Raw genomic sequence first — 27411 nt, 5'->3', positions numbered from 1 at the left:
GTGGCTCTTAAAAGAGCCTTTGGGTTAAATGGGTGGAGAACAGCGACGCCTTTCTAAGCCCGCTCCCCACGAATGCGGCGGGCCAGTTGGATATCTTTAGGCATAATGGTGACTCTCTTGGCGTGGATAGCGCAGAGATTGGTGTCTTCGAAGAGCCCTACCAGATAAGCCTCGCTAGCCTCCTGCAGGGCCATGACAGCCGAGCTCTGGAAGCGCAGGTCGGTCTTGAAATCTTGCGCGATCTCTCGCACCAGGCGTTGGAAGGGCAACTTGCGAATAAGCAGCTCGGTGGACTTCTGATAGCGGCGGATTTCTCTAAGCGCTACAGTGCCCGGTCGGTAGCGATGAGGTTTCTTCACACCTCCTGTGGCTGGGGCGCTTTTGCGGGCAGCTTTGGTCGCTAACTGCTTGCGAGGAGCTTTTCCTCCGGTGGACTTACGGGCGGTCTGTTTGGTACGTGCCATACCGGACACACAATTCCCTCCTTCTTCTACCACAAAGAAACAGACAACAGCGCCGTTGCTCGGCTCTTTTATAGGCTGTGCCCTGTCTGCTGATAAGTATGAAAAGCCCCGCCCCGTGCCCGGATTGGTCAGAGCTATAACTCCTTTTCTCTCTACGGAACACTGATGGTTGGGTTTTAAAATACTTTCCAACCTTAGAAGCTGTGCATTTTCTTTCGTTCGTATTCTTTATCTGCTCTTGATAGTGAAGGAGAAAATATCGGGGATTGGGCTGAAGAAAAGATGAAATTATAAGAACAAGCAATGATTGATTGTTATTATTAATAATGTTACGGCGATACTGGTTTTCTTTTTTTAACTTCCAAGTTCTGAGAATGAACATTGTCGGTCACTATTCTATCCTTCACAGTAAAGTGAAGCTGGGGCTCAATTTGCCATGGATTTTCCAAATTTAGATTTGTATTTGTTGCTTTAAATACCGAGATATCTGAATGAATGGGTGGGATGGTGAGAATAAAAATTTTTAAAAACGGAGCATCCTAAATCTTAAATTCCCGCGAACTGGAGAAATAAAATAACCAGTTAGTACTTGCATGTTACATAAAAGTGTTGGAGAACCTGAACATGGTTAAGCTCAGAGCCCCTTCTTTGCCACTCTGATAGATAAGGTTAGCTCTTTTTAAAATCTTGTACATTTTTGAGTAGCCCGATCCAGAGGTTTGAAATTCCCGCCCTGCGCAGTGATTGGCTGCAACCTGAGGATTTCTAGGCCTTTGCTCTTAAAATCGACAGTACTGCTTTAAATAGAGTACAGCTTATCACAAGGGTTTGGGCACACATTTAAGGTCAGAAATATCAAAGATGTTGGGGACAGAACATAACTGTATCTGAAGGAGAAAAAAAAGTAATAAACGAAATAAAAATACGATCAAATTATACAGATAACTTAATATCATTCACAGCTTTAATAATAATAATAATAATAACTTTATTTTTCTATACCGCCATAGTCAGGCGACTTCTAGGCGGTTTACAATGTAAGAAGACTGTAAACCGCCTAGAAGTCGCCTGACTATGGCGGTATAGAAAAATAAAGTTATTATTATTATTATGTAAGAGTGGGGACATAAAGTATCATCTACCCTGTCCAGCTCAAACCTCCACTCACTCCTATTTTAAAGCTACTTTCCTTCTTCTTGGGTTCCCTTGGCTGCTTGTTTGTATCACAAGTATTACAAATTATAAAAACTTTAAAATCCTGTTTCGAAATAGTCATACACATTATTATAGTAACAGTAATTAACCACTTTCTTCATTCCAAGCTTTTCAGCCAATACACTATTATAATAAAAAAGAGAAAAAGCAATAAAAATACAACTAATCAAAATCTCATTATTTCCTAATAAAATTATCCAAATCTCAATCACACGACACCCCCCTACCTCCTCCCAGGTCACCCCCTCCCACAAAGTCATAAGGTAACACAACTTTTATAACTTCAAACCACAGTGATCTATTCAAACATAGCAGATTCTTCCCAAGTTTTAGATCATACTTTTTGAAAAGAGGATATTGACAACGCCAGCATGTGCTGGAGCAGGGCAAAGGATCCGTTCAGTTCTGTTCATTTCTATCCATTTTGAATAATATCATGGAGAATTTGCAGAATGGACAGATTTGAAGGCATGCACTGTAGTTTGGGTCTCCCGCGTTTACAGAAAACTCAGTTCTCCTTCAGGTCGGCTCATCCTGTATATTAAAAGCGCTTTGTCTGCGCATTGATCATTGAAGTGTTTTCAATTTTGCTATTTAGAGATGTCTGGACGTGGTAAAGGCGGAAAGGGTCTGGGGAAAGGGGGTGCTAAGCGGCATAGGAAGGTGCTGCGCGATAACATCCAGGGTATCACGAAGCCTGCGATCCGGCGCCTGGCGCGCAGAGGCGGCGTGAAGCGTATTTCTGGCCTCATCTATGAAGAAACTCGTGGGGTGCTGAAGGTTTTCCTAGAGAATGTCATCCGAGATGCCGTCACCTACACCGAGCACGCCAAGCGAAAGACCGTAACCGCTATGGATGTGGTATATGCCCTGAAGCGCCAGGGCCGCACTCTGTACGGTTTCGGAGGTTAGAGTGTGTCGGGGACCATCACACTTGCGTTAATTCACAAAACCCAAAGGCTCTTTTAAGAGCCACCCACGCTGTCAAGAACAGAGCTGGGATTTCAGTGTCTCTTAGTGTATGGGAACAAGGGATTTTATAAACAAGGGAGGAAAAAAGTGAGTTTTGCAATAAAAGCGGTTCTAGCACCAATAAAAACTACAGAACTCCAACTCTTTGTGTGTAGCAGGTAGGTGGCTCTGAAAAGAGCCTTTGGATTCAGTTTGCATTGCAAGGACTGAAGGCCGAGCCCCCTATTACTTGGAACTGGTGTACTTGGTGACTGCCTTGGTGCCCTCGGACACGGCATGTTTGGCCAGTTCACCGGGCAGCAGGAGGCGCACTGCGGTCTGGATCTCCCTGGAGGTGATGGTGGAACGCTTGTTGTAATGAGCGAGGCGGGAGGCTTCCCCGGCGATGCGCTCAAAGATGTCACTCACGAAGGAGTTCATGATGCCCATGGCCTTGGAGGAAATGCCGGTGTCGGGATGAACTTGCTTCAATACCTTGTACACGTAGATAGCGTAGGTCTCCTTCCTCTGTTTCTTGCGCTTCTTGCCATCTTTTTTCTGAGTCTTGCTCACCGCTTTCTTGGAGCCCTTTTTGGCTGCGGGAGCGGATTTGGCCGGTTCAGGCATCGCTTCCTACACTGCCTTTGTAGCTTCAAAGTGAGGAAGTAACAGAGTGTGATCTTCGACCCATGGCTCTATTTATAGCATGCTTATGCAAATTCGTCTTGCTGAGCGCCTTTCCTTGCTATTGGACCCAGCTAAGCGTTGGCGATAGGCTTACTTTCTAAACTGGGATTGGTCCGCGAGCAAACCTTGGAGGATAATCAGCCTCATAGGCGGAGCTGAACTCTTCCAACCAATCAAAAAGGAGATAGCGAAGCTTGAAGAACGTATAAAAGCTCCAGAACTGAGACGTTTTTGATTCTTTTTATCTTTAGAAGGGGGTTTGTAACGAGATGTCCGGGCGTGGTAAGCAGGGTGGAAAGGTTCGGGCTAAGGCCAAGACTCGCTCGTCCCGGGCAGGGCTGCAGTTCCCCGTAGGGCGCGTGCACAGACTGCTGAGGAAAGGCAACTATGCAGAGCGTGTGGGTGCCGGCGCTCCGGTCTATCTGGCAGCGGTGCTGGAGTATCTGACCGCTGAGATTTTAGAGCTGGCAGGCAATGCCGCGCGCGATAACAAGAAGACTCGCATCATCCCCAGGCATTTGCAGCTGGCCATCCGCAACGATGAAGAATTGAATAAGCTGCTAGGGAAGGTCACCATCGCGCAGGGCGGCGTCCTGCCCAACATCCAGGCTGTGCTACTGCCCAAGAAAACCGAAAGCCACAAAGCGGCCAAGAGCAAGTAAAGCTGTCCCGGTGAGAGGACGTCAGCAAGAAACCCAAAGGCTCTTTTCAGAGCCACCTACTCTCGTCTTGTAAAGAGCTAGTTTGCTGTATGAATCCGTTTTTCTTTTGCAAAGTTTAGTTGGAAACTCGGCAAGACTTAAATGTACTATATGGAAGTGTGTGTGCTAACTGAGCTAGTCGTGTTTGCTCTTTGGTCACCGCTACAGTATTTTGGCACACCTCTCAAGCTTACCTTTTAGTATTAGAAAGAAAGGCGAGAAAAAGACATGACATAGCCAGAAGGATTGGAATATCAACTGGTTTTTAGAACAGAAAGTAAAATTAGGTAGGTGACAGCTTTGAACCGTCTAGGGAAAACAGGGTTAGGAAAAAAACTTCCCCTCCCACGAACACCACCTTAGCAAGAACGATTTGTAATTGCTTCTCTTCTGGTCTGACCAATCGCTACACAGGGCGGGCTTTTCAAACCTTGCCACCTAGAGCTAAGGCCTGCACTCTCCCCTTTAAAGACCTCTGTTAACTTTTTTAAGGCACTGATCGTTTATTTATTTATTTTTTATATAACTCTTTATTCATTTTTTTATTATTCTTTATTAATTTTCAAATTTACAATAAGTGTAACAATATATCCAAACAAATTAACAATAAATATAACACTTAATAATCATCAATGGTACAAATAATATGCTCTTATCTCCCACCCTTCCCACCCTTTCTTATCATATAATCAATACCTTATACAATATGTAACAATAAATTTACCCTCCACCCCTCACAATCAAACTTGTAAATTTTAAGGGGAAAAAAATAAAATAAAATGTCATCTAATCGGTACAATACTTTGTAAATGGCTCCCACACATCCTGAAATTTCCTGAAAAAACCGTGCTGTATTGCAATAAATTTTTTCATTTTATAAAGATGACATAAGGAATTCCACCAGAAATTGTAATTTAATCTACTCCAATTTTTCCAATTATATGTAATTTTATGAATGGCAACCCCAGTCATTATAAGTAATAATTTGTTATTATTTGTAGAAATCTGACTTTTTGCTCTCATTGCCATTCCAAATAGCACAGTATCATATGATAATAGCACTGGGTTATCTAATAAACAATTAATTTGGTCCCAAATTGATTTTCAGAAATTCATAATCAATGAAGAATAGAATAATAAATGATTAGAAGTCCCTGCTTCGAGATGACAGTGCCAACATTTATTAGACTTAGAGCCATCCAGTTTTTGTAATCGAACAGGGGTCCATAATGCTCTATGTAACAGAAAAAAACAAATTTGTGACATAGATTCCGACACTGTACATCTCATCCTCCAAGTTCAAATTCGTGGCCATTGAGACGCAGTAATTTGGTGCTTGATCTCAATACTCCAAATGTCTCTCAGACCAGTGTTTAGTTTCTTTTTAATAAATCTAATCAGTAATTTATACCACTGGGCGGCATGGTGACCCAAGAAGTCCGCCTGAAAGCATAAGAACTCCATACTAAAATGATTACTAAGGTTTTTCCATTCAGGGAACCCCGCCTGAATGGCTTGCTTCAATTGCAACCATCTAAAACATTCTGATTTATTAAGACCATATTTATGTTGCAACTGTGAAAATTCAAGCATTTTACCATTTGAGATAACATCATCTAATAAACGTATTCCTGCTATCATCCAATGCTTCCAGGCGAGCCTTTCTCCGCCAATTTGAATCTTGGAGTTCAGCCATATAGATTGATTTGTAGATTTGTGAATTGGAATTGTTGTTAAATTACTTACATAACGTAATGTTTTCTATGTATCAGCTAATAATCTGTTATCTTTACTGTAACTAGGCATTTTGATACTGAGCACATGACAAAGGCGCAAAGGAGACATGAGTTGCCATTCAAGCCACAACCAATCTTGGAGTTTTTCCATGAGCTCTGGGAGGACCCAAAACATACCCTGGCGCAAAATATAGGCTTGATAATACCAATAAAAATTGGGAGTATTTACCCCTCCCTCTGAAATTGGCCTTATAAAAAGATACCAAGGCTACTTTGGTTGTTTTACCCAGCGTAATAAATTTTATGCGAATACTATTTAATTTTTTATAAAAGGACCCTTGAAAATAAACCGGCAACATACCCATCTGATAACAAACCACAGGCAAGATCATCATCTTAATAGTTTGGACTCTCCCCCATCTTGAAAGATGTTAAAGATTCCATTGCTCACACATTTCTGTGACCTTCTGTAATAACGATTTTTCATTTATTTTTATTGTTTCTTCCATTGTATTTTTAATCCAAATGCCTAAATATTTTATTCCATCTTCCCTCCATAGAAAGGGAAATGAATCAAATAAACCTTTTGTACAATGGACATTGAGTGGAAGAATTTCTGTTTTACTCCAATTTATCTTGTAACCTGAAAATTTTCCAAATTTCTCAATCATTTCAAGTACGCAAGGAATGATTGTCTCAGGATTTCTCAAATAGATCAATATATCATCTGCGTAAGCCGAGACCTTATATTCCTGATCTCTACGAGGAATATCCTGAATCTCATCTGCTTGCTGAGTAGCTTGTAACAGGGGTTCCAATACAATATCAAGATAAAGGACAGCCTTGTCTAACCCCCCTCTGCAACCTAAAGCCATCTGAGAAATTATTATTAATATACAATTTAGCAACAGGGGAGCTATACAATGTTTGAATCATTTGTACCAAACCATTCCAATGCTTGATACAAGAAGGTCCATTCAACACGATCAAAGGCCTTCTCTGCATCAAGGGATACAGAAAAAGCTGGATCATTTAAGGCTTTTGATAAATTCAACATATGCAAGGCAAGCCTAGTGTTTTTAGAAGAATGTCTTTTATTATTGGGATGCATTTTAGCTTTTTTTTAAATCTTTATTGATTTTCAATCTTTGACAGTGCAATACAATTACTTGAACACAAACACTGCATAAAACGCACTATTAAATACACAATTAATACATAAAACAATCATTTTCTCCCCCTCCTCCCAATTATTAATTCAAGAAGGCATATTATGTTATTACAATATTATAATTAAGTAATTTTAATAATCAAAGTACATTTCCTTCCCATCCCCCTGGATGTGTAAGGAAATTTGATAAAAAGAGAGATACATGACAATTATTAAATGCAACAAATGCAGTCAATGGGCTCCACACCCTATTAAAAGTATTACTAAACCCTAAACATTCCACATTTATTCTCTCATACTTGCAACAGACAGAACATGGTCCCACTTCTCACCAATACATAAGAACATAAGAAATGCCTTCACCGGATCAGACCGAGGTCCATCAAGTCCGGCGCTCCGCTCACGCGGCGGCCCATTTAGGTTCTCTATTATGAAAACCTGAAATTACCATATCCCTCAGTATGATTTGCAAGAAGGTGTATATCCAACTTGTGCTTGAAACCCCGAAGAGTTGTCTCCGCCACAACATCTTCTGGTAGAGCATTCCAGGCGCCCACCACTCGTTGTGAGAAACAGAACTTCCTGGCATTCGTCCTGAACCTGCTGCCACCCAGTTTCAGGCTGTGACCTCTTGTCCGTGTTACATCTGAAAATGTTAATAATGCTGGTTCTTGGTCTATTTCATCCAATCCTTTTAGTATTTTAAAAGTCTCTATCAAATTTCCTCTCAGTCTTCTCCTCTCGAGTGTGAACAGTCCCAGTTTCCTGAGGCGTTTCTCATAGCTCAAATTTTCCATTCCTTTGACTAGTTTCGTGGCTCGCCTTCTCCAACATAGTTATATCCTTCTTGAGGTAAGGAGACCAGTGTTGGACACAGTATTCCAAGTGTGGTCTGACCATTGCTCTGTAAAGTGGCATTATGACTTCTTCCGATCTACTCGTGATCCCGTTCTTAATCATGCCCAACATCCTGTTTGCTCTCTTCGCCGCCGCCGCACATTGCGCCGATGGCTTCAGGTTTCTGTTAATCAGTATCCCCAAATCCCTTTCCTGTTCGCATTTTGCTAATGTTACTTCAAACTTTCTATACTCTTGTTCTTTATTTTTTTTTCCTAGATGCATCACCTTGCATTTATTTATGTTAAAATTCATCTGCCACTTTGTCGCCCATGTTTCCAGCTGTCTCAGATCCTTCTGAAGCTCCTCCCAGTCCCTTTGAGAGCCAACCGACCGACTTAATTTTGTATCATCGGCAAACTTTATTATATTGCAAGTTGTTTCCTCCTCAAGATCGTTTATAAAAATATTGAACAAAATAGGCCCAAGAACCGAGCCCTGGGGCACTCCGCTAGTCACATTCACCCAGTCCAAGAATTTCCCTTTTATGCTAACCCTCTGCTTTCTGTTCTCTAGCCATTTACTGATCCATCTATGCACTTCCCCTCCTATTCCGTGGCTTAGTAATTTCTCCATAAGCCTTGCATGTGGGACCTTGTCAAATGCCTTCTGGAAGTCCAAGTAAAGTATGTCTACTGGATCACCAGTATCCATATGTTTGTTCACTATCCCAAAGAATTGTAGTAAATTTGTCAAACGAGACTTCCCTTTCCTGAATCCGTGTTGACTAGCCCTTATTAGTTTGTGATCCTCCAAGTGTTGCACAATGCTATCTTTAATAAGTGTTTCAATTATCTTCCCAGGAACCGATGTGAGGCTCACAGGTCGGTAGTTTCCTGGATCACCTCTTGATCCTTTTTTGAAAATCGGGATGACATTTGCTGTCCTCCAGTCTTCTGGTATTTGCCCTGTTCTAATTGACATGTTAGCTACAGCTTGTAATAGTTCACCAATTTCCACCTTAAGTTCCTTTAATACTCTCGGGTGAATTCCATCTGGTCCAGGGGATTTGTCGTTTTTTAGTTTGTGTCCAGCGTCACATTTACTGTTGAGAGGTTGTCCTCTATGCCACCGGTTAATATCCTCCCTATGTCTGGCACTGATGCAATGTCCTCATTTGTGAAGACCGAGGCAAAGAATGAATTTAACCTATCAGCAACCTGTTTGTCCTCTTTAATTGCCCCCTTCATTCCTTGGTATTCTAGAGGCCCCACTGTCTCTCTTGCTGGTTGCTTTCCTTTTACATATCTAAAAAAGGGCTTGAAGTTTTTGGTTTCTTGTGCTATCTTTTCTTCATAGACTTTTTTGGCGTTTCTTAACACTCTGTGACACTTTTTATGGTCGATTTTGTGACAGTTCCAGGCCTCCGTTGTTTTTTCCCTCTTCCATTTTTTGAACGAGTTTCGCTTTTCCCTCACTGCCTCTTTCACCTCCTTGGATAACCAAGCTGGTTCACTTTTGTTCTTTTTTCGTTTTCCTTTGGATACCCTCGGAATGTGTAGATTCTGTGCTTCTGTGATGTCAGACTTCAACAAACTCTACAATAAATATAGCCACGTAACTTGCGACCTCAACCACTGCCCACCATATCTATTGAAAGCCTCCAGTACACTATTTCGCACCCTACTCTTGCAATGGATACAAACCCTACTAACTGATGGCCTTTTCCCACAAGATCTCAGCGAAATCATCATCACTCCAATCCTGAAAGACCCCAAAGGAGAAACTGACCAACCATCCAACTACAGACCAATAGCCTCAATACCACTCTATGTCAAGCTAATGGAAGGCCTCATAGCCAAAGTCCTAAACTCATACTTAGAGAACCACAACCTACTCCACCAAACTCAATCAGGCTTCAAAACCAACCAAGCACTGAGACCCTACTTGGCTCACTCATGGACACTGCCAGACAACACCTCAGCACAGGGAAAAAAATGCTAATTATCCAACTCGATCTCTCCGCAGCCTTTGACCTGGTACACCATAACATTCTTCTACAGATACTGGATTCAATAGGAATCAGTGGTAAGGTACAATCATGGTTTAAAGGATTCCTACAATCCAGAACATACAGAGTTAAAACAAACAAAGAAAAATCTGAGCCATGGTCTAACACCTGCGGAGTATCCCAAAGATCACCTCTTTCTCCCAAACTCTTCAACTTATGCATTGCCTCCCTCAGCTCCTACCTAGACAAACAAGGTCTAACTTCCTACAGCTATGCAGATGACATCACCATTCTCCTTCCGTTCGACCAACTAGCACCATGCATGACAGACAAAATACACAGAACACTTGAAACAATAGCAACTTGGATGAAAGCCCACAAACTAAAACTAAATCCAAACAAAACAAACTTCATCCTATTGAAAATAACAAAACCCCAACCGTAACAAGCCTTATCATAAACTCTACAACATACTACATCCAACCCACTTTAAAACTCCTGGGAGTGCTAATAGACAAAGGCTGTACAATGCAGCCACAAATCAACAATACAATAAAAAAAATCATTCGCAGTCATGAGAAAACTGAGGCAAATCAGAAAATTATTTGACAGAAAACAATTCGAACTCTTGCCCTAATCCTAGTTCTAATAGACTACTGCAACATATTATATCTCCCATGCACAGCAACCATGATAAAACAATTACAAACAATACAAAACACAGCCCTAAGACTGGCCTACTCACTGAAGAAATATGACCACATCACAGAGGCATACCTCGACTCATATTGCCTATTATTTAAAGCAATAAACGGAGACAGCCCAGCTTATTGGAACAATCGACAAGTTCAAACCACCTCAACCAGACATAGGAGAACCCACAAACCATTCACACACCCTCCAACCAAAAACGTCAAAAGAAAAAACTGTACGACAACCTCCTAGCCACTCAAGCTGCAAAATTCGACCAACACTACAAAACTACAACCCATTGACCACAACCACAGACTACAAAACCTTCAAAAAAGAAATAAAAACCCTTCTATTCATAAAACATATATAACCGAACTAACACCTGCATCAACTGCAACGACTACATATGAACTTCTAATATGTCAACTCAGATGTAATCCTCAACAACTCTAAGAAATGTACAAACTATTCCCTAAATACTTCTAGTCTCCGTACAAACCATTTGTACTCTGCATTGAACCGTAAGGTAATGGCGGAATAGAAATCCCTAATGTAATGTAATGTATAAGTGGTACAAACATTTGCCCACCAAAATGTGTAATTCAGTCTGTCGTAGCTCTTCCAATTATGTGTAACCATTCCTGTCATGATCAAAAAAAGATGGCTTTTATATTTATCCAAAGAAGGCTTAATGTGTAAAAGTGTATGGCTTCATAGGTTAAAGGAATTGGTGATTCAAGAATATGATTGATTTGTCCCCAAGTATCAAAGGACAATATAACAGATGATCCAAAGTCCCTATATCACTATGACAATGCCAGCATCTACTAGACTTAGAACTTTCTAGTTTTTGTAAACGAACTGGGGTCCAAGCAATCCTATGTAATAAAAATAACCAAGTTTGTCTCGTAGATGCTGACGCTGTACATTTCAACCTCCAAATCCAAATTCATGGCCAATGATATAAAGAAATATTCTGTTTTATCTTGATGCTCCAAATGTCTCTAAGACTATTTTTTGGCTTCGTATTCAAAAATTAATTTGTAACACTGGGCGGCATGATGTCCTATTAAATCTGTCTGGTAGCTAGAATTGGGAGCAGCCCCCACAATGGATGACAAAAAGCTGATCTTTTGGGTGTACTGTTACCCCTCACATTGTGGTTCCTACTTCTGGCACAGAGGATTGCATTATTCAATTTTTGTTGGGAATGAGGGAGAGCGGTGCCGGCGAGAGGGTTTGTGATTTGCAAGTATGTTTTTTCTTTTTTAGGTGTTGGGGTATGTTTTGAGGGGGGAGAAATGGTGTGGATTACTTTGAGAGACTCTGGGAATTAGATGGATTTGCTTTAGTGCTTTAGCGCTGGACTTTCACTCTGCGTCCTTTGTTGTGCCAGCTGCTGTGAGAGGTCGAGCATTTGTTGGTGGTCAGTGGTGGCGGCTGGTTGGTGCAGCTGAATATTGGAAGCTTTGGCGGTTGTGTGCGGGTGATCCTCCAGTTGGCGAGATCTACCCCTGCTTCTGGTCCCGTGGCTGTGTCTTTGCCATCTCTGTAAGGCTGAACAGGCAGAGGAGGAGGAAGAAGTTGCTCGATATCGCTTCCTTCTTTTCCCCTCCTTGCTGATCCGGTTGTGATGATCCATGTTGTTTGTGATGTCCTGGCCCTTTAAGTGGGTGGAGTCTGAGGCCATGCTTGAAAAGGCACTGTCTGTAGGCTGGATTGCCTTTTGCTGCAGCTGTGCCTTTAAGGGGGTGGATCCCAGCACACTGACATCATCCGGAGATGAAGTCGAGGCAGCCGTTGTCTTTGGACTGCAAGGAGCATGGCGCCATGCTGGATTGCCGCAGTCCGGAGTCGGCGCTGTTAAGATGGCTGGTGGAGGGGATATGAGACCCTCAGCCGTTGCCCTCCCGGTGTGCTCTCCCGCAGTCGGCCTGGTCTTCTGAGCGGCCGATGGGGAAGCCTGCATGATGCTGGACAGTTTTAGCAGCAGTCTGCTCTGCTTTTTCTGGGCTTCCTGAGGCAGCAGGTAAACTGAGGTTGCCGTGGCTGTGGTTTGGAGTCCCGGGGAGGTTAATACCAGCGTCATGTGCTACTGGTGTTTTGCCGGTTGCTGCTTCTTTTTTGTGCTGGTCTTCCCCCGGGTTCTTCAGCGTATGCAAGCGATTTCTGCGGGCCCTTGGGGACATTTTTAGACACTGGGGGCAGGCAGCCATGAGGTGAGCCTTCCCCAGTCAGCAAGGGCAGGATTAATCATCGAGGGCCCCTAGGAACACAAGTGCACTGAAACCCCTAGCCCTGCCCGCCCATGTCACACCCATTTTATTTACCTGTTTTCTTATTTATTTCTTTATTTCCACTTGTATTTCTTGTTTTCTATTATTATAAAATTCAAAACAAACAAAGATTACCATACCAGTGCCAGTGTACAGTTTTAGTTCTATGCAAACCCCAAACATCTCTGATCAAATCCCCCCCTTCCCACCTACTTGTCCAGGACTTTAACTCTGAACCCTTTCCATATGTATATAAAAGTGTTCAAATGGATAAGTTTATATTAATAACCAAGTTTGCAACTCCTCTCAAATGCCTCACTTAATGTCATCCAACTTTAACCCATATGTATGTATGTTAATTTGTAACAAAACAACAAGGCAAGTGGTTCACCAAAGAATCCAACGTGGAACAAAAGAAGATCGGCAGACAATAAGGAGATTCAAATCAGGTTTATTCAAGGTGCTCCCAGTAACCATGCCTGATGCATTTCGACAAACAAGGCTAGTCAATGCTAACAGAAAACCATGTCTTTCATACATACAGGACATAGAACCACCCTCACCCAGTATGGAATAAGTAATCACAAACTAACCCCCCCTTTTTTTTTCAAAAGTACGGAAGAGATTTTTAGCACTGGCTAGTGGGCTGAATGTTCTGCGCTGTGAGGAAGGGGAGGAAAAAAATTCCTGTAAGCTCAGGTGAAGACCCCCAAGAATTTCCCTGTTACAGCAGTAGCAGACCAAAGCAAGGCCAAGACCTAAAATGGTTGTTCAAAAAGCAAAATAGGCTCTCTGAGTAGAAACTGTCAACTCTGAAAGACACTGTCAACTTGAAAGGCATTTCTGCATTTTTTCTGAGAAGCAGAGGGCATAGTTAGAGAGAAAAAACAATTCTGATGAAAAATATAAGCAGCATGATAACTTTATAAAAGTTTCACCAGAAGAAAGACGAACCACGGACAGAAGTGTACAAGAAGGCTAACCACAGAGCCAGAAAACCGTTAGGCCCAGGTGCTCTAAAGAGGAACTTGGTAAATTTAAAGAACATTTACGGGGAGGTGAGGGAGAAGCAAATGAAAAAAGGCTTGACACAGAATCACTCAATTATATTAACCAATCCATAGCTTAATATATGAGATAATGAATATGATTAACCAATGAAAGTATGAAATGTAACCTGCACCAACATGTGCCAGAGCTGTCAGAATCATATAAAAGAAAGCTTGAACCAAGGAGTCAGAACTCTTTGGAAGTTCTCCATCAGCCTGGCCAGCCTGGTGTATGCTCTATCACTCTGTATGCTGTGTGATTTGTTCCTGTAAGCTATTACTATTTGATTACTAAAACTCATATTATTTGTATCAGCATAAAGAGAGTTGAGTGGTCAGTCTGTGAAGGTCTAGGGTCTTCAGCTGTTCTGATGATCATAGGAATTCTGTGCCCATCGGAGCAGTGCAGAGCATTCAGCATGCTGGCTTGTGTTACAAATCGAAGGAACGATACAGTTTAGGGGTGAAGAAACAGTGATGCATATCCCCCAATACTGAACAAAATATAAAGATAGGATGTAAATTTGAAAAAAAGAGAAATAACAAGTCACTTTACAAATTAACAAATACAAATAAAACAAAAAATGGAAAATAAGGTACCTTTTTATTGGACTAATACATTTTTTAGTTAGCTTTCAGAGGTCAAACCCTCTTTCCTTAGGTCAGTAAAGTATACTGCTGTTACAGTATTCTGTCCTGATCTGAAGAAGGAGAATTTGGTCTCTGAAAGTTAGTCAAACATATTCAAATTAGTCCAATAAAAGGATCACCATTTCTATTTCTAAACACTTATCAACACAGCTCTAATACTACATTATCCTGACGCAAAAAAAATAAAATATATAGAATTTTATTTTCTGCCTTTCTCATGTGATTTCTGTTTTCCTCATTTTCTTGTCATTCTCTTCCTTCCATCCAGTATCTGCCCCTTCCAGAAAACATCTTCTTCCATCTGCCATCTCTCCTCCTGCTCCCCCCCCCCTTGGTCTGACATCCATCATCTTCCCTTTGTTCCCCTCATGGTCTCTCTCTTCTTCTCTCCCCCCTGTGGTTTTTAGCATCTCTCTCTTCTCATTTCTTCCACTCAAATCTGATAACTCTGTCTCCTTTCCCATTTCCTAGCAACTCTCCTCTCTTCCCTTTTCTTCTCTGGTCTTCCTTCTCTATTTTCTGCCTCCGTCCGTGAGGAGGTGAGGGTCTAGAGGCTATCTTTCTCTAATTCATCTCCCTGCCACACCTGTCCATTGGTCTTTCCCATGATTTCCACAATTTACAGCATATCACCTCTCTCCATTCTTGTAGCCCAAAATCTCCTCTCCATCTCTGATGGCCTGACATATCCCTGTCCTTTTTCCTTCACTATCTTCTATCCCTTCTCTCCTCCCTCCCCTCATAATCAATCATCTTACCATCTCTCTTTTCCCTCTTCCTCAGGGTCCAAGATTGCTTCCGCTTTCTTTCCTGCTGTTCTCTCCTCCTGTCACCCTATGATCTAGCCCCCCACCTGACCTTTTCTAACATTTCCCCTTCTTTCCCTCCCTCTCATGCCCTGATCCAATAAACCGCATTTGTTGTTCTTCCTGACTGCCCTTCCATTTAGCATCTTCCCCTCCCCAGGCCTGCCGACTTCAACTCATTTACTGATCTGTGCTATCTCCCCTGCCGCTGGACCGCTGCCGAAGCCTGTAAACAAATTTAACACACGCCACAGGGCTCAAACAGTGCGCGTGCCACTGATGGCTTCCCCCCTTGATCAGGCCCCCCCCTCGATCAGCAACACCGGGCCCCCTCTCCCACTGAAAGAAACAGGGCCTGCGAATGTTCTCTCTCTCTCCAGAAGCCTATATTGTAAACAAATTTAATACATGCCGCTGAGCTCAAACAGTGCGCGTGCCGCTGATGGCTTCCCTTCTCCTTCCTCCCCCTTATGTCGTAACTTCCCATTTCATTTATAGAGGAGGAGGAGGGAATCCGGCAGAGTCATGCGCACTGTTAGAGCCCCGCGGCATGTGTTAAATTTGTTTACAATACAGGATTCGGCAGCGGTGGGAGAGAAAGAGAGCAGTTGCAGGTCCTGTTTCTTTCAGTGGAGGGGGGCCCGGTGTTGCCGATTGAGAGGTGTCCAGTGATGCCAATCAAGGGGGTCCCTGGTGTTGCCAATCGATGGGGGAGGGGGCCGTCGCTGTTTAAAAAAAATAATTTTCAGTGTTCACCTTCAGCGGGCCCCCCTGACCATTTTGGGCCCTGGCACGTGCCTTCTGGGCCTATTCATTAATCCGGCCCTGCAGGCATCGGACACACACCTCGTGGGGGTCCATGGAGCTCATTTTCCTTTTGCATTCAGAGCACATAAAGTTCGTTTTTGCTGTGGTTTTTTCATTCTTTCAGCTATTCTTCTTTTTTATTTGGTTTTCCCTTTTTTTTTTTTTAAAGTGGATAGTGTTTTTGATCCAGATGTTGGGTAAACTGGATTAGTGAGGGCCAGCAAAGGTATATATAGGGCTACGTGCACATGCTCAGATGAGTGCCCCAAATGCCTCACCTAAGCTCTGGGAGAGCAATTCCAAATTGGGAAAGGTAGATGGCATCACCAAAGTATGGTTGACTTAGACTGCTTGTCCATGAAAAACTTCATGCAGTTTAATGTTTGAGGTTTGGGGGAGGTGGGGATCACTTATTGCAACGGTCTGAAACATTTGGCCTGCGGGCTGGATGCGGCCCCCCAGGGACTACTTTGCGGCCCGCGTTCTGTCCTCGCCTAAAGCAGGGGTCCCCAATCTACATCCCTTCCCACTGCCCTCCCCCAAGCCACCGCAATCGGGAAACAGACCATCACCCGAGGTCTTAGCTCTCTCTGCATATCTTCCCCAGCTCGGAGCCAACTAATTCTCTCCACCCGGCGTCAATTCTAACGTCGGGAGGAAGTTCCGGCCAGTCAAAGGACAAGAAGACCCTGTAAACATAGTTAAATGCACAGAAAAATAAAGTCACCAGACAACAAAGGTAGGGAAAATAATTTTATTTTCAATATAGTGATTGAAATGTGTCAGTTTTGAGAAAGGAAAGATATTAAGCTTTAAATGTGAGGGCTGCAGAAAAAATAGGGTACTTGGAGGGTCGCAGAAAAAATAGTTAATGACAATTTTGCATAAGGTAAAACTTTTAAAGGAAAGATTTATAAACTATAAAGAGTTTTACCTCATGCAAAGTTGTAATTTCTTTAATAAGACATTAACTATTTTTTCTGCGGCCCTCCAAGTACCTACAAATTAAAAATGTGGCCTCACTATGGGTTTGAGTTTGATACCACTGACTTATTGCTTGTTCTATGCCAGGAGTACTGAAGAACTACTGTACTCCTATGTTTCTTGCTGTCACATTGGCTGTGTTTCGTTTTTCCAATAAACACTGTCAATTTTTTTTTTATTTTTTTTTTTAAAGAACTGGGTATACCTAATACACTCTCCTAACGTCAAAGCAATTTTCTATTCTTTAGCATTTGGATGGGCCATGCCAAATATAAAAATACCGTGGGTTGTCTGAGCTTGCCTTATTTTAGTGGTTTTTATCCTTCTGTACGCAAGCTTATTAATGCTTAATACAGCTTAGTAAACATGCCTCTAAATAATTTAGCCCCCCCCTCACAAAAAAAAAAAAAGAACTTTAACTCAGACATTATTTCCCATCAAGCCACGACCCCTCTTTTCCCCCTTTCTTGACCTTTGATACTTTAAGGAAAAAGAAAAGAAGTACCGTTATAGCCGCAAACCCAGCATTTAGAAGAATAAACTCAGGGACAGTGGCGTAGCGAAGGTGAAAGACGCTCGGGGGTGATGCCCCTCCCCCACCTCCACATGCTCCTTCCCCACCCCCTTCTGCCGCTTCCCTTCCTCTGTACCTCTAACATTCCTAACAGAGCAACAACCTCCAAGCTACTGTCGTGCCAACGTCAACTCTTTCTCTGACATCACTTCCTAGGCATGAGTCCAGGAAGGGCGGGTGCCTGCGCTCTCAATAAGACAGCACCAGTGCAAAACGCTCCCCGCCCTCACCACACCACTGCTCAGGGACTCTCCAATACAAAACAGGCAAGTATCTTAGTATCAAACTCCTAATTAGCCGATTACCAAACTGTTCTTTGTTAAACCTCTTTCTTTTCTTTTTAATTTATTTATTTATCAATTTTAAATTACAATCAAGTTATCACTTGTACAGAAAGATAAAGTTAAGCAACAAATAAAGAACAGTATAAATTATATCCTACTAATCCACTAATTCGATATAATTTAATATAGCTTAACTTTAACTCAAGTCCTCAATAAGAACCAAGAGGTAGAATCAGCGAGATAATAACAAAGAGATAAAAATAAGAATAAAGATTTTCAGTTATTGGCTGAGACAGGAAATCAAAATCTACAAGTGCTTAATGTATCCACTCCTATTTTCAGGCGAGCAGCTGACAACAAGGTTGTCAGTTGACTAGGATCAAAGAAGACATATTTTTGAATGGGTGACGAAGAAAATAGGTCACCCCCAAGAGCTATAACTCCCGGCGTTAACAACAAAATTCTCGTTGACATTTTTGTGTATCTCGTGACAGATCTGGATACATTTGTCTTTTATACCCTAGAAAGTCTTTCTGTTTATTCTTAAAGAAAAGTCTTAATAACCAATTCTTGTCTGGTGTCAAGGCTACTGTGAGAAGTATTGCCAGCTTTGCAAGTTCGCTGTCTGAAAGTTCCAAAATTGTAGAAGTATTAAGTACTCGTTGATCATCTTCTTCCTTTAACTTTTCTTCCCTTTTTATTGGTAAATAATACACTTGGGTAATTGGCGGCGACAATTCTTCAGAAATTTCCAATACCTCCATCATATAACATTTCAACATATCTCTAGGAGTTACTGCCACAATTCTAGGAAAATTAATGTCTAAGATTGTTATTATGAAAAAATTTTTCTAAAGACTCCAATTTTCTCCTTAGATTAATGTTATCTCTCACAAGTGTTTCTGTAATTTGTTTAGAAACTTTCGCTTCTTTGGAAGAATACAAAGTTGAATTTTTTTAATCTTGTAAGTTGACTTTAATATTCTTAATTTCCTTTTCTTGAGTATTAATTTTGTGCTCTAACTGAGAGAGCTGAGGGTTAATAGGCAGTCCGAGAGCTCGTCTCGACGGGCGTACCTAACGCGGAGCTGGGAGGCCCGCATGGTAGCCCGTCGGAGATGTGGGGACGCTGGGGGGAGCAGGAGATTGGTCGGCAGGTCTTCCCGCCGTCTGGAAGACCTGCCATTGGTTAGTTGCAGCCGCGGAGGGCGTCGGGAGGGGGGGAGGGTTTATAAGTCGGGCTTCGGAGGACTAAGGGCATTCCTGGTCCTCCAAAGCAGCTTTAGGGGTATAGAGTCGTGTTCGGGAACCGGTGGCGGTGTGGCTGAGTTCTCCTTCGCGGCCTGTAGCTCCTTCGATGAGGAGGAGGAGCCGGTGAGTACTGCGCCGGACCGGGAGCGTTCCCTGCCGCCAAGGCGTTCTCGTGCGGTCACCCGGGAATTGATCGCGTTGGGGGCGGGAGGAGGTAGCGTGGAAGTCGCGAGGTCCGGTGGGAGGGCCCGTAGGGGTGCTGGGTCCGGTGGTTCTGGTCGGGGTGGTGCTGTGGCAGCGTCAGAGCGTGCATTGCCGACCGCGGGGGAGGTGCCGGGTATGGCTGGACCTGAGCCACGTGCTGCCATATTGAGCCAGCTGGCTGTGCTGCAAGCAGCACCAGTGGTTCAGGACTGTGTCTTCCCTCAGACTGGTGACCATTTCCTTGGCAGGGGTGCGGTTTCTGGGTCAGTGGAGGGTGTTGTCCAGTTTCGGGTACCGGCGGCTCGGGGTCTGTGGAGAGTGGGGGTCTTGGAGCTCCTGTTGGAGGTTTGGGTGTGGGTGTCACTGCTCCACCTCAGAGCCTTCCTGACCCCTGTTCATTCTCCCTTCTCGCCTCCCTGGGCTTCGGGGTCCTGGGGTTCGGGTTGGAGTCCTGTGCCCTGGCTGCTGGGGGGTGCTGCCCTGTCTGAACATGTATCCGCGTGGGGCTGTGGGACTGGTCGCGGCGGTGGTCCTGCGGATTGGTAGGCCCTCGGGGGAGCTGGGGGTTCTGGGGGTCCCTATGGGGTTCATCCTGCTGGTGCTGTGCAGTTGTCTGGTCCTTGTTCGGATTTTTCTTCACAGGTCTTCGCTGGTTCTTCGGTGGGACGAGAGGCCGTGGCCACCTTTTCCCCGGAGGAAGTGCGGAGTTCCGGAGGATTCGGTGAGCGGAGTTCGGGCGGAGTGGACTTGGTCGCGTGGTTGCTGCAGATGGCGCTACTGGCGGAGGAATCTCGTCTGCGATGTCCGGACAGCGGGGTCCACACACGGTGGCTGCTGCGGATGGCGCCGCTGGAGAGTCGAGCGGACCGATCGTCGCTGGAGGAGCACAGGACATGGGTAACATGGCCTTAGAGGCTGCTGAGTGTGGGGAACGGGGTAGGGGGAAGGGGAAGAGTAAGCGCAAGCGGAGGGCTAGGGCTTCCTCCTCTTCTTTGCCTTCTTCTTCTTTAACCTCCACTTCTTCTTCGTCTTCCTCCCGATCTCGGACGAGGGCATTGGATGAGCAGGCAGGGCAGGAGAGCCAGGATAGGGGAGCTCCGGCATTGGTGGCGCTCACCGAGCTTTGGGAGAAGGTACCTAGAGGGTTGCGTCATAAAATTGGGAAGCGAGCGTGCATTGATGTTTTTCGGCTCTTAGAGGGCAGGGCGCGTAGGAGTAAAAAGAAGGGTAAGAAGGAGGAGGGCAAGGTTAAATCGGGTCAGGTCTCCCATAATGTGGTCAACTGGACGCAGGCGTTTCTTTGGCTTGCTAGCGTCTGGGGCCAGGCTCGTCCTCAGGACTATGGCCTGCTTTTGGCTCCTTTTCTTGCGCTTACTTTGAGATGTTTAGTACGTTCTTGCACTGGGTTACGGTCCGCATAGCGCGGGCGGATTCGGTTGTGCACTATCTGGACGACTTTCTCTTCGTGGGAGCGGCGAGGTCTGCGGTGTGTTCCCGCTTGAAAGCATCATTTGAACGCGTGGCTGCTGAATTCAGAATTCCTTTGGCGGTGGATAAATCGGAGGGTCCAACTATGGTGCTTACTTTTCTGGGTATAGAGATCGATACCGTAGCAATGGTCACCAGGTTGCCGCTGGCTAAGGTGAGACTCCTGTTGTTGCAGATTTCTCGGATGGCTGAGTCCCGTAAGGCTACCCTCAGAGATGTTCAATTGCTGCTGGGGTCTCTTAACTTCGCTTGTCGGGTACTGCCTATGGGACGGGCTTTTGCTTGACGGCTTGCTGCTGCCACTTCGGGTGTTCGTGATCGTCGTCATTTCGTGCGTATTTCTGCTGGTATTCGGGCGGATCTCAGGATGTGGGTCATGTTCCTTACGTGGTTTAATGGATCGATTCTGATACAACAGCCAGAGTTGTCTAACCTGGATTTGGAACTCTACTCGGATGCGGCCGGTGGCCTAGGTTTCGGCCTTTACTGCCAGGGGGACTGGTGTGCAGCGCCGTGGCCTGTTGCCTGGCAGCGGAGTGGTGTTACGCGAAATGTGACTCTCTTGGAGCTTTTCCCGCTACTGGTCGCCTGCGAACTTTGGCATGCTCGGCTGTGTAATAAGCGCGTAGTATTTTGGTGCGATAATATGGGGGTTGTGGAGTCCTTAATCGGCATGCCGCTAAATGTTTGCAGGCTAATCAGTTGATGCGTGAGATCGTTCTGCGTTGTTTGCGGCTCAATTTTTACATTAGGGCTAGGCATGTGCCAGGGAGTCGCAACTGTATTGCTGATGCTCTTTCTCGCTTTAACTTTTCGCAGTTTCGTCGGCTGGCTCCAGACGCGCAGCTCCGGGGGTTGCAGATGCTGGATCATTTATGGAGCCTGGTTGAGAAGGGCTTTGAGACTTGCCGAGACAGTCGGTGGCTCCTACCACCTGTACTCGCTACAATGCTGGATTCCGTCGATTGTCCGCTTTTCTGTCTTCCCGGAGTTGGACCCCGGGACCAGTATCTGAGACCCTGCTGGCGGAATTTGTACTAGATTCGCATCGTGGGGGGTTTGTCGCGGGGAGTTGTGGCTGGCCACTTAGCTGGTTTTACATTCTTCTCCAAGGCCTTGGGGTGGCGTTGCCCGTCTTCGGGTTTCCTGGTGCGTAGACTTCTGGTGGCTATGGCTCGGATTGCGCCGCAGCAACCCGATGCCCGGCGGCCAATATCTCACGACTTGTTGGTGAGGTTGCTCGCGGAGTTGCCGGAGGTGGCTCGGTCCTAATACGAGGAGCTGCTGTTTACTGCTGCTTTTTCGCTAGCGTTTTTCGGAGCCTTCCGCATCGGGGAGCTACTAGTGCATCCAGCTGATTCTGTGGGTGCGCGTGGCCTCTTATTGCGGCATGTGCAGTGTGGTGACAGCTCCGTTAGTTTATATCTTGCCAGATCCAAGACGGACCAGCTGGGCATGGGCCGTACAGTGGTTTTGCATAAGATAGTGGGCTGTGTTACTTGCCCGGTTACGGCTCTGTGTGCCTATATGGCGGTTCGTCCCCCGTTGGGGTTGGCCTTGTTGTTGCATGAGGACGGCGGGCCCCTTACACGTTATCAGTTCTTAGCCGTGCTGCGTCTAGTTTTGCGCTGATGTGGTGAGGACCCAGCGCGATTTGGTACTCATTCATTTCGGATTGGGGCTGCCACTTGTGCCTTTCTGGCTGGGGTGCGGTGTGAAGGGATTCAACGGTTGGGGCGTTGGTCCTCGGGAAGTTACAGGAGTTACATTCGGCCTTACGGGATGGCACGGGGTTTGGATCGGGGAGGGACCTAGGTTGGGCTGATCAGTTCTGGTTTCCACTGATGGGTACTTTGGTTCTTGGGAAGTGTCTGGCTATAGCTGGTTGATGCATGCTCAGGACTGACACTTTACTAACCGGGGTTTTGTTTTAAAATTGGGCTGGGTTTGATTGCTGGGTTTGCCTTGCAGATGCGGTATGGCGACAGCGTACGGTGTGGATTGTCGGGCACTCCTTCGTCCACTGGGCAAGAGAGCGTGCCGCGATCCGGCCTGGGGGTCAGCACCTGGATCTGCAGCACTTGGGCATTCGCGTGTCCTGGTGGGGTCAGTGGGGCATGCGATGGCATTAGCTGTTACTGTTGCAGGCTGACTTCCGTCGTCACCCTCGTCGTCCAGATGTACTGCTGCTGCATTTGGGTGGTAACAACGTGGATTCCCAGATGGGGAAGCACCTGATTGACTCTATTCTGGGTATCTTAGGATGGTTTTGAAATGGTTCCCTGGCACGACGCTGCTGTGGTCGGACATTATTCCTCGACCACGCCGGCTGGAGTCCCGGAGATGGACCAGGGGTTTGTGCAAGGTTAACCGTCAGGTTGGGCGCTGGGTGGAGTCTAGGGGGGTGGGGGGTGCAACTACGACACGACTGGGTGGATGTGTCCTGTTTGGGTTTGTTTGCGAGGGATCAGGTACATTTGTCTGACGTGGGCTGGGATTTGCTGTTGGATGATTTCTCATCGGGTTGTGACCGTTGGGCGCTGTCTTAGTCGCAGCTCTGTTCATTTGGGGGGGGCCTGTAAGAGTTTACAGGCCCTATGGCGGTATCTCGAGCTACTGGCTGGGCTCATCAGGGGATGAGCAGTGGGCCGGCTGGGAGCCGTGCCTGGTGGGTCAGGTGACCCGGGTTTAATGGGGCATGTGGGGGACATGCCACCCCTCAGATCCTTGCTTCATGGCGGGGTCGGGGGCATAACTTGTTTTACAGTAGCTTGAAATAATTTTGTGTTATAATGTTTATACTGTTTATACATTGATATGTTATTTAACAACCTGTTATGACCAATAAACAGGGCTGCGGCTATTTTTTCACCATAATTAGTGTTGAGTTTTTGTGGGTGAATGTAGGGGAGGGGTAAGGGTTTGAGATATATAGGAAACGGGCCTATCCAGATTCCGCTGTTATAGATTTAGCCAAACCCACCACTAGATCCCAGATAGCCTCAAGGGTTACCTCTTGGGGTTTCTTCAATGTAAAGAATAATTTTTTAGAGGAAGCAATATCCTCACCAACTGGGGTTCCCTCCTGGCTGCTGGTCTCCTGCTCACATAAAAATTGTGGTGTTGGTGGTAAGTCCCCAGATAACAAAGGGACAGTCTGCAAATGCAGAGAGTCCAACTTCAAGCTCCCCTGCATGTTGCCACTAGCCTCGGGAAGAGTCCCACAACAACTCCCGATGGTTCCTCCACTCACGGGGAGTTGGCGTTCTGGGGAGGAAGGGGAGGCACTCCAGCGTCGAGGCTCAAGGTGGTTTCCGGGCCCAAGGAGATCGCTTCCGCTTCGCCCCGGTGCATCTCCAGTGGGCTTGTTAAACCTCATTCATACCTTTTCTGCATTCTCAGCTTTAATATATTAAAGAGACTATCAATTATAATCAAAAGTTTTTTGTTTTTATTACATAAGAGAATATACCAGCTAAGCTCTGTGGCAGATTCTTTGGACAGTGCAGAATGGTGTGTGTTATTTATGGAGGTCAATTTGGGGACAAATTAATCTTATTCATGAGTCATCTATTCCCTTAACTTATAAAGCCATAATTTGTGGTACGTTACTGCACGTTAAGCCTACTTTGGACAAATATGAAAGCCGTGTTTTCTTGATCATGATGGGAATAGCTGTCCAAATGGTCACACATAACTGGAAGAGCCATGACAGACTTAATTACACATTTTGGTGGGCAAATGTGTGTACCACATAGAAATATGAGAGAATGAATGCGGAATGTTTGGGGTTTAGTAATTCATTGACTACATTTGTTACATCGCAATAATGGTCAGGTATTTCTCCTTTTCTTAGATTTCCTTACACATCCAGGGTGGGTGAGGGGAGGGAAGTTTATTTTGAGGATTAAAATTACTTAATTATAATATTGTAGTCACATAATATGTTTTATTGTATTAATAATTGGCAGAATGCTGGGAGAAAATGATTGTTTTATATATTACTTGTGTAATTAATAGTATTTTTTATGCAGTATTTTATGTTCAATTAATTGTATTGCACTGTCAAAGTTTGAAAATCAATAAAGATTAATAATAATAATAATTAGCCGATTGCCAAACTTTTCTTTGTTAAACCTCATTTGTTCCTTTTCTGCATCCTCTTCTTTAATATATTAAAGAGATTATCAATTATAATCAAAAGTTTTGTTTTTATTGGATAAGAGAATAGACCAGCTAAGCTCTGTGGCAGATTCTTAGGACAGTGCAGAATGGTGTGTGTTATTTCTTTCCCTCTTAGATGTGGGTTTTGAGTCAATATTTTCCAAGAGGAAAGGCTGATTTGTGAACAAAGCAGTAATACACCTCCTTAAAAACTGTTGCAGGGAATTACTGCCCACATCGATCCTGACAGCGATATTATTTTCACAAATAAAAGACAGTTGCGCCTCTTGGGAAGGTGGGAAAGACGGAAAGAAGCAATGGGAGGGATCTTTTAGACTTTATTAACATACATGAAAAGCAAACGCCCAGTTTAGTGCAAACTATGAACTCTTCTTTACTGATCGGAACGAGAATAGTTGTGCAAACGAATGTTATTCGAGTGTAAAAAGTGAATTGAGAGGGCTTAAGAAACACAAGGGCGAGAGGAGCCTTTGCCCAGGGTGTCTACTCTGAAGCAGGCAGGGGATGAGCCGGCAGCCAATCAGTGGGCAGCATCTGCTATAAATAGTGGGAGCGGCTTGGGCCGAAGAGAAGCAACTTCCTTTTCTAGTGTACGGGGTAGTTGTGCTTTGGGTTCTCATTTTTGGCTCTGGTTCGAGTGCGACACAGCAGAGCATGGCCGAAACCGCTCCAGCAGCATCCGCCGCTGCGCCGCCTCCTGCTCCTGGCGCGGCTAAGAAAAAGACGAAGAAGCCGGCGGCAGCGGCGAAAGCGCGCAAGGCATCGGGCCCCAGCGTTTCTGAGCTGATCGTGAAGGCGGTGTCAGCTTCAAGGGAGCGCAACGGCATCTCCCTGGCTGCAATGAAAAAGGCTCTGACAGCTTTTGGCTACGATGTAGAGAAGAACAACAGCCGCGTGAAGCTAGCCGTCAAGAGTCTGGTGAGTAAGGGGAGCCTGCTGCAGACTAAGGGCAGCGGAGCTTCGGGCTCTTTCAAACTGAACAAGCAGCAGCCGGAGAGCAAGAAGAAGAGCCCTCCCAAAAGCAAGAAAGCGGCAGTGAAGAAAGCGAAAAAGCCGGCGGCGGCTGGAGTGAAAAAGAGTCCGAAGAGGGCCAAGAAGCCGTCGGCAGCCGCTACCAAGAAAGCAGCCAAGAGCCCCAAGAAGTCGAAAGCGGTGAAAGCCAAGAAAGCGGTGAAGAGCCCGGCGAAAGCCAAACCGGTGAAAGCCAAGGTGAAGAAGAGCCCGGCAAAGGCTGCCAAGCCCAAGGCAGCAAAAGCCGCCAAGGGGGCGACTAAGAAAAAGTGAAGCTTTGCTCGAGAATCCTCAATGCTTCTTCAACCCAAAGGCTCTTTTCAGAGCCACCACACGGATCAATGAAAGAGTGCGATGATCTCAAAGGAAGTGTCACCCCGATACACCCACCCCACCCCCACCCCCTCCCCCGAAATAAACAAACCTTCCAATTCAACCCCTTCCCTTTGCAAACAGGAGACCGGGCTGACTTATGCAAGATTAACACTGGACACTAGACGTTGGGAGTAAGACACCCCTTTCCTCCAGGCCAATAGTGTTAGGATTTTTTTTTATTATTAATTTAGTGTGTTTTATTGGGAGCCGGTTAGGTTTTTTTAAGCAAATTATAAACAAAAAAAAACATCTGCACTAGCCGTCAAGCACTAGAACTGCCTGGAAGGCCATCTATAAGGAAAAGATTCACTTAAGCCCCTTTCAGGTGGGAATTTGGTGGCTCTTAAAAGAGCCTTTGGGTTAAATGGGTGGAGAACAGCGACGCCTTTCTAAGCCCGCTCCCCACGAATGCGGCGGGCCAGTTGGATATCTTTAGGCATAATGGTGACTCTCTTGGCGTGGATAGCGCAGAGATTGGTGTCTTCGAAGAGCCCTACCAGATAAGCCTCGCTAGCCTCCTGCAGGGCCATGACAGCCGAGCTCTGGAAGCGCAGGTCGGTCTTGAAATCTTGCGCGATCTCTCGCACCAGGCGTTGGAAGGGCAACTTGCGAATAAGCAGCTCGGTGGACTTCTGATAGCGGCGGATTTCTCTAAGCGCTACAGTGCCCGGTCGGTAGCGATGAGGTTTCTTCACACCTCCTGTGGCTGGGGCGCTTTTGCGGGCAGCTTTGGTCGCTAACTGCTTGCGAGGAGCTTTTCCTCCGGTGGACTTACGGGCGGTCTGTTTGGTACGTGCCATACCGGACACACAATTCCCTCCTTCTTCTACCACAAAGAAACAGACAACAGCGCCGTTGCTCGGCTCTTTTATAGGCTGTGCCCTGTCTGCTGATAAGTATGAAAAGCCCCGCCCCGTGCCCGGATTGGTCAGAGCTATAACTCCTTTTCTCTCTACGGAACACTGATGGTTGGGTTTTAAAATACTTTCCAACCTTAGAA

General features: G+C 45.2%; 5 protein-coding genes across 5 annotated transcripts; 3 read left to right on the top strand and 2 right to left on the bottom strand.

Annotated features, from left to right (window-relative positions):
- On the bottom strand, positions 1–27275 carry LOC117365496. Its single transcript, XM_033955973.1, has 4 exons — positions 26807–27275; positions 20937–21246; positions 2881–3226; positions 1–690 (listed from the first exon to the last, which is right to left on the bottom strand). Exons 1-4 carry the CDS (start codon positions 27209–27211, stop codon positions 54–56), a joined length of 1698 nt encoding a protein of 565 aa, XP_033811864.1. The 5' UTR covers positions 27212–27275; the 3' UTR covers positions 1–53.
- On the top strand, positions 2270–2631 carry LOC117364771 (histone H4). The gene has a single exon (XM_033954368.1). It carries the CDS (start codon positions 2280–2282, stop codon positions 2589–2591), a length of 312 nt encoding a protein of 103 aa, XP_033810259.1. The 5' UTR covers positions 2270–2279; the 3' UTR covers positions 2592–2631.
- Positions 2830–3290, bottom strand: LOC117364767 (histone H2B). The gene has a single exon (XM_033954363.1). It carries the CDS (start codon positions 3255–3257, stop codon positions 2877–2879), a length of 381 nt encoding a protein of 126 aa, XP_033810254.1. The 5' UTR covers positions 3258–3290; the 3' UTR covers positions 2830–2876.
- Positions 3571–4035, top strand: LOC117364763 (histone H2A.J). The gene has a single exon (XM_033954360.1). The coding sequence runs from the start codon at positions 3587–3589 to the stop codon at positions 3977–3979; it is 393 nt and encodes a 130-aa protein (XP_033810251.1). The 5' UTR covers positions 3571–3586; the 3' UTR covers positions 3980–4035.
- LOC117364761 (histone H1.01-like) lies at positions 25609–26388 on the top strand. The gene has a single exon (XM_033954358.1). It carries the CDS (start codon positions 25680–25682, stop codon positions 26307–26309), a length of 630 nt encoding a protein of 209 aa, XP_033810249.1. The 5' UTR covers positions 25609–25679; the 3' UTR covers positions 26310–26388.
- Positions 27276–27411: the final 136 nt, after the last annotated feature.

The sequence above is a fragment of the Geotrypetes seraphini genome, chromosome 8, assembly GCF_902459505.1.
Source record: "Geotrypetes seraphini chromosome 8, aGeoSer1.1, whole genome shotgun sequence".
NCBI lineage: Eukaryota > Metazoa > Chordata > Amphibia > Gymnophiona > Dermophiidae > Geotrypetes > Geotrypetes seraphini.
The sequence above is the reverse complement of the archived record's forward strand: the minus strand, read 5'-3'. Positions and strand labels throughout refer to the sequence as shown.

Bases quoted from the DNA above. Each gene is read 5' to 3' on its own strand.
- LOC117364767 (XM_033954363.1), bottom strand. From the start codon at position 3,257: ATGCCTGAACCGGCCAAATCCGCTCCCGCAGCCAAAAAGGGCTCCAAG.
- LOC117365496 (XM_033955973.1), bottom strand. From the start codon at position 27,211: ATGGCACGTACCAAACAGACCGCCCGTAAGTCCACCGGAGGAAAAGCT. The intron at 3,227-20,936 runs GTAAGCACCATA...CCGCTCCCGCAG, and splicing joins CGATCTCTATACCCAGAAAA to CCAAAAAGGGCTCCAAGAAA. The intron at 691-2,880 runs GTAATAGGGGGC...GAGCAGATAAAG, and splicing joins ACCAAGTACACCAGTTCCAA to AATACGAACGAAAGAAAATG.
- LOC117364761 (XM_033954358.1), top strand. From the start codon at position 25,680: ATGGCCGAAACCGCTCCAGCAGCATCCGCCGCTGCGCCGCCTCCTGCT.
- LOC117364771 (XM_033954368.1), top strand. From the start codon at position 2,280: ATGTCTGGACGTGGTAAAGGCGGAAAGGGTCTGGGGAAAGGGGGTGCT.
- LOC117364763 (XM_033954360.1), top strand. From the start codon at position 3,587: ATGTCCGGGCGTGGTAAGCAGGGTGGAAAGGTTCGGGCTAAGGCCAAG.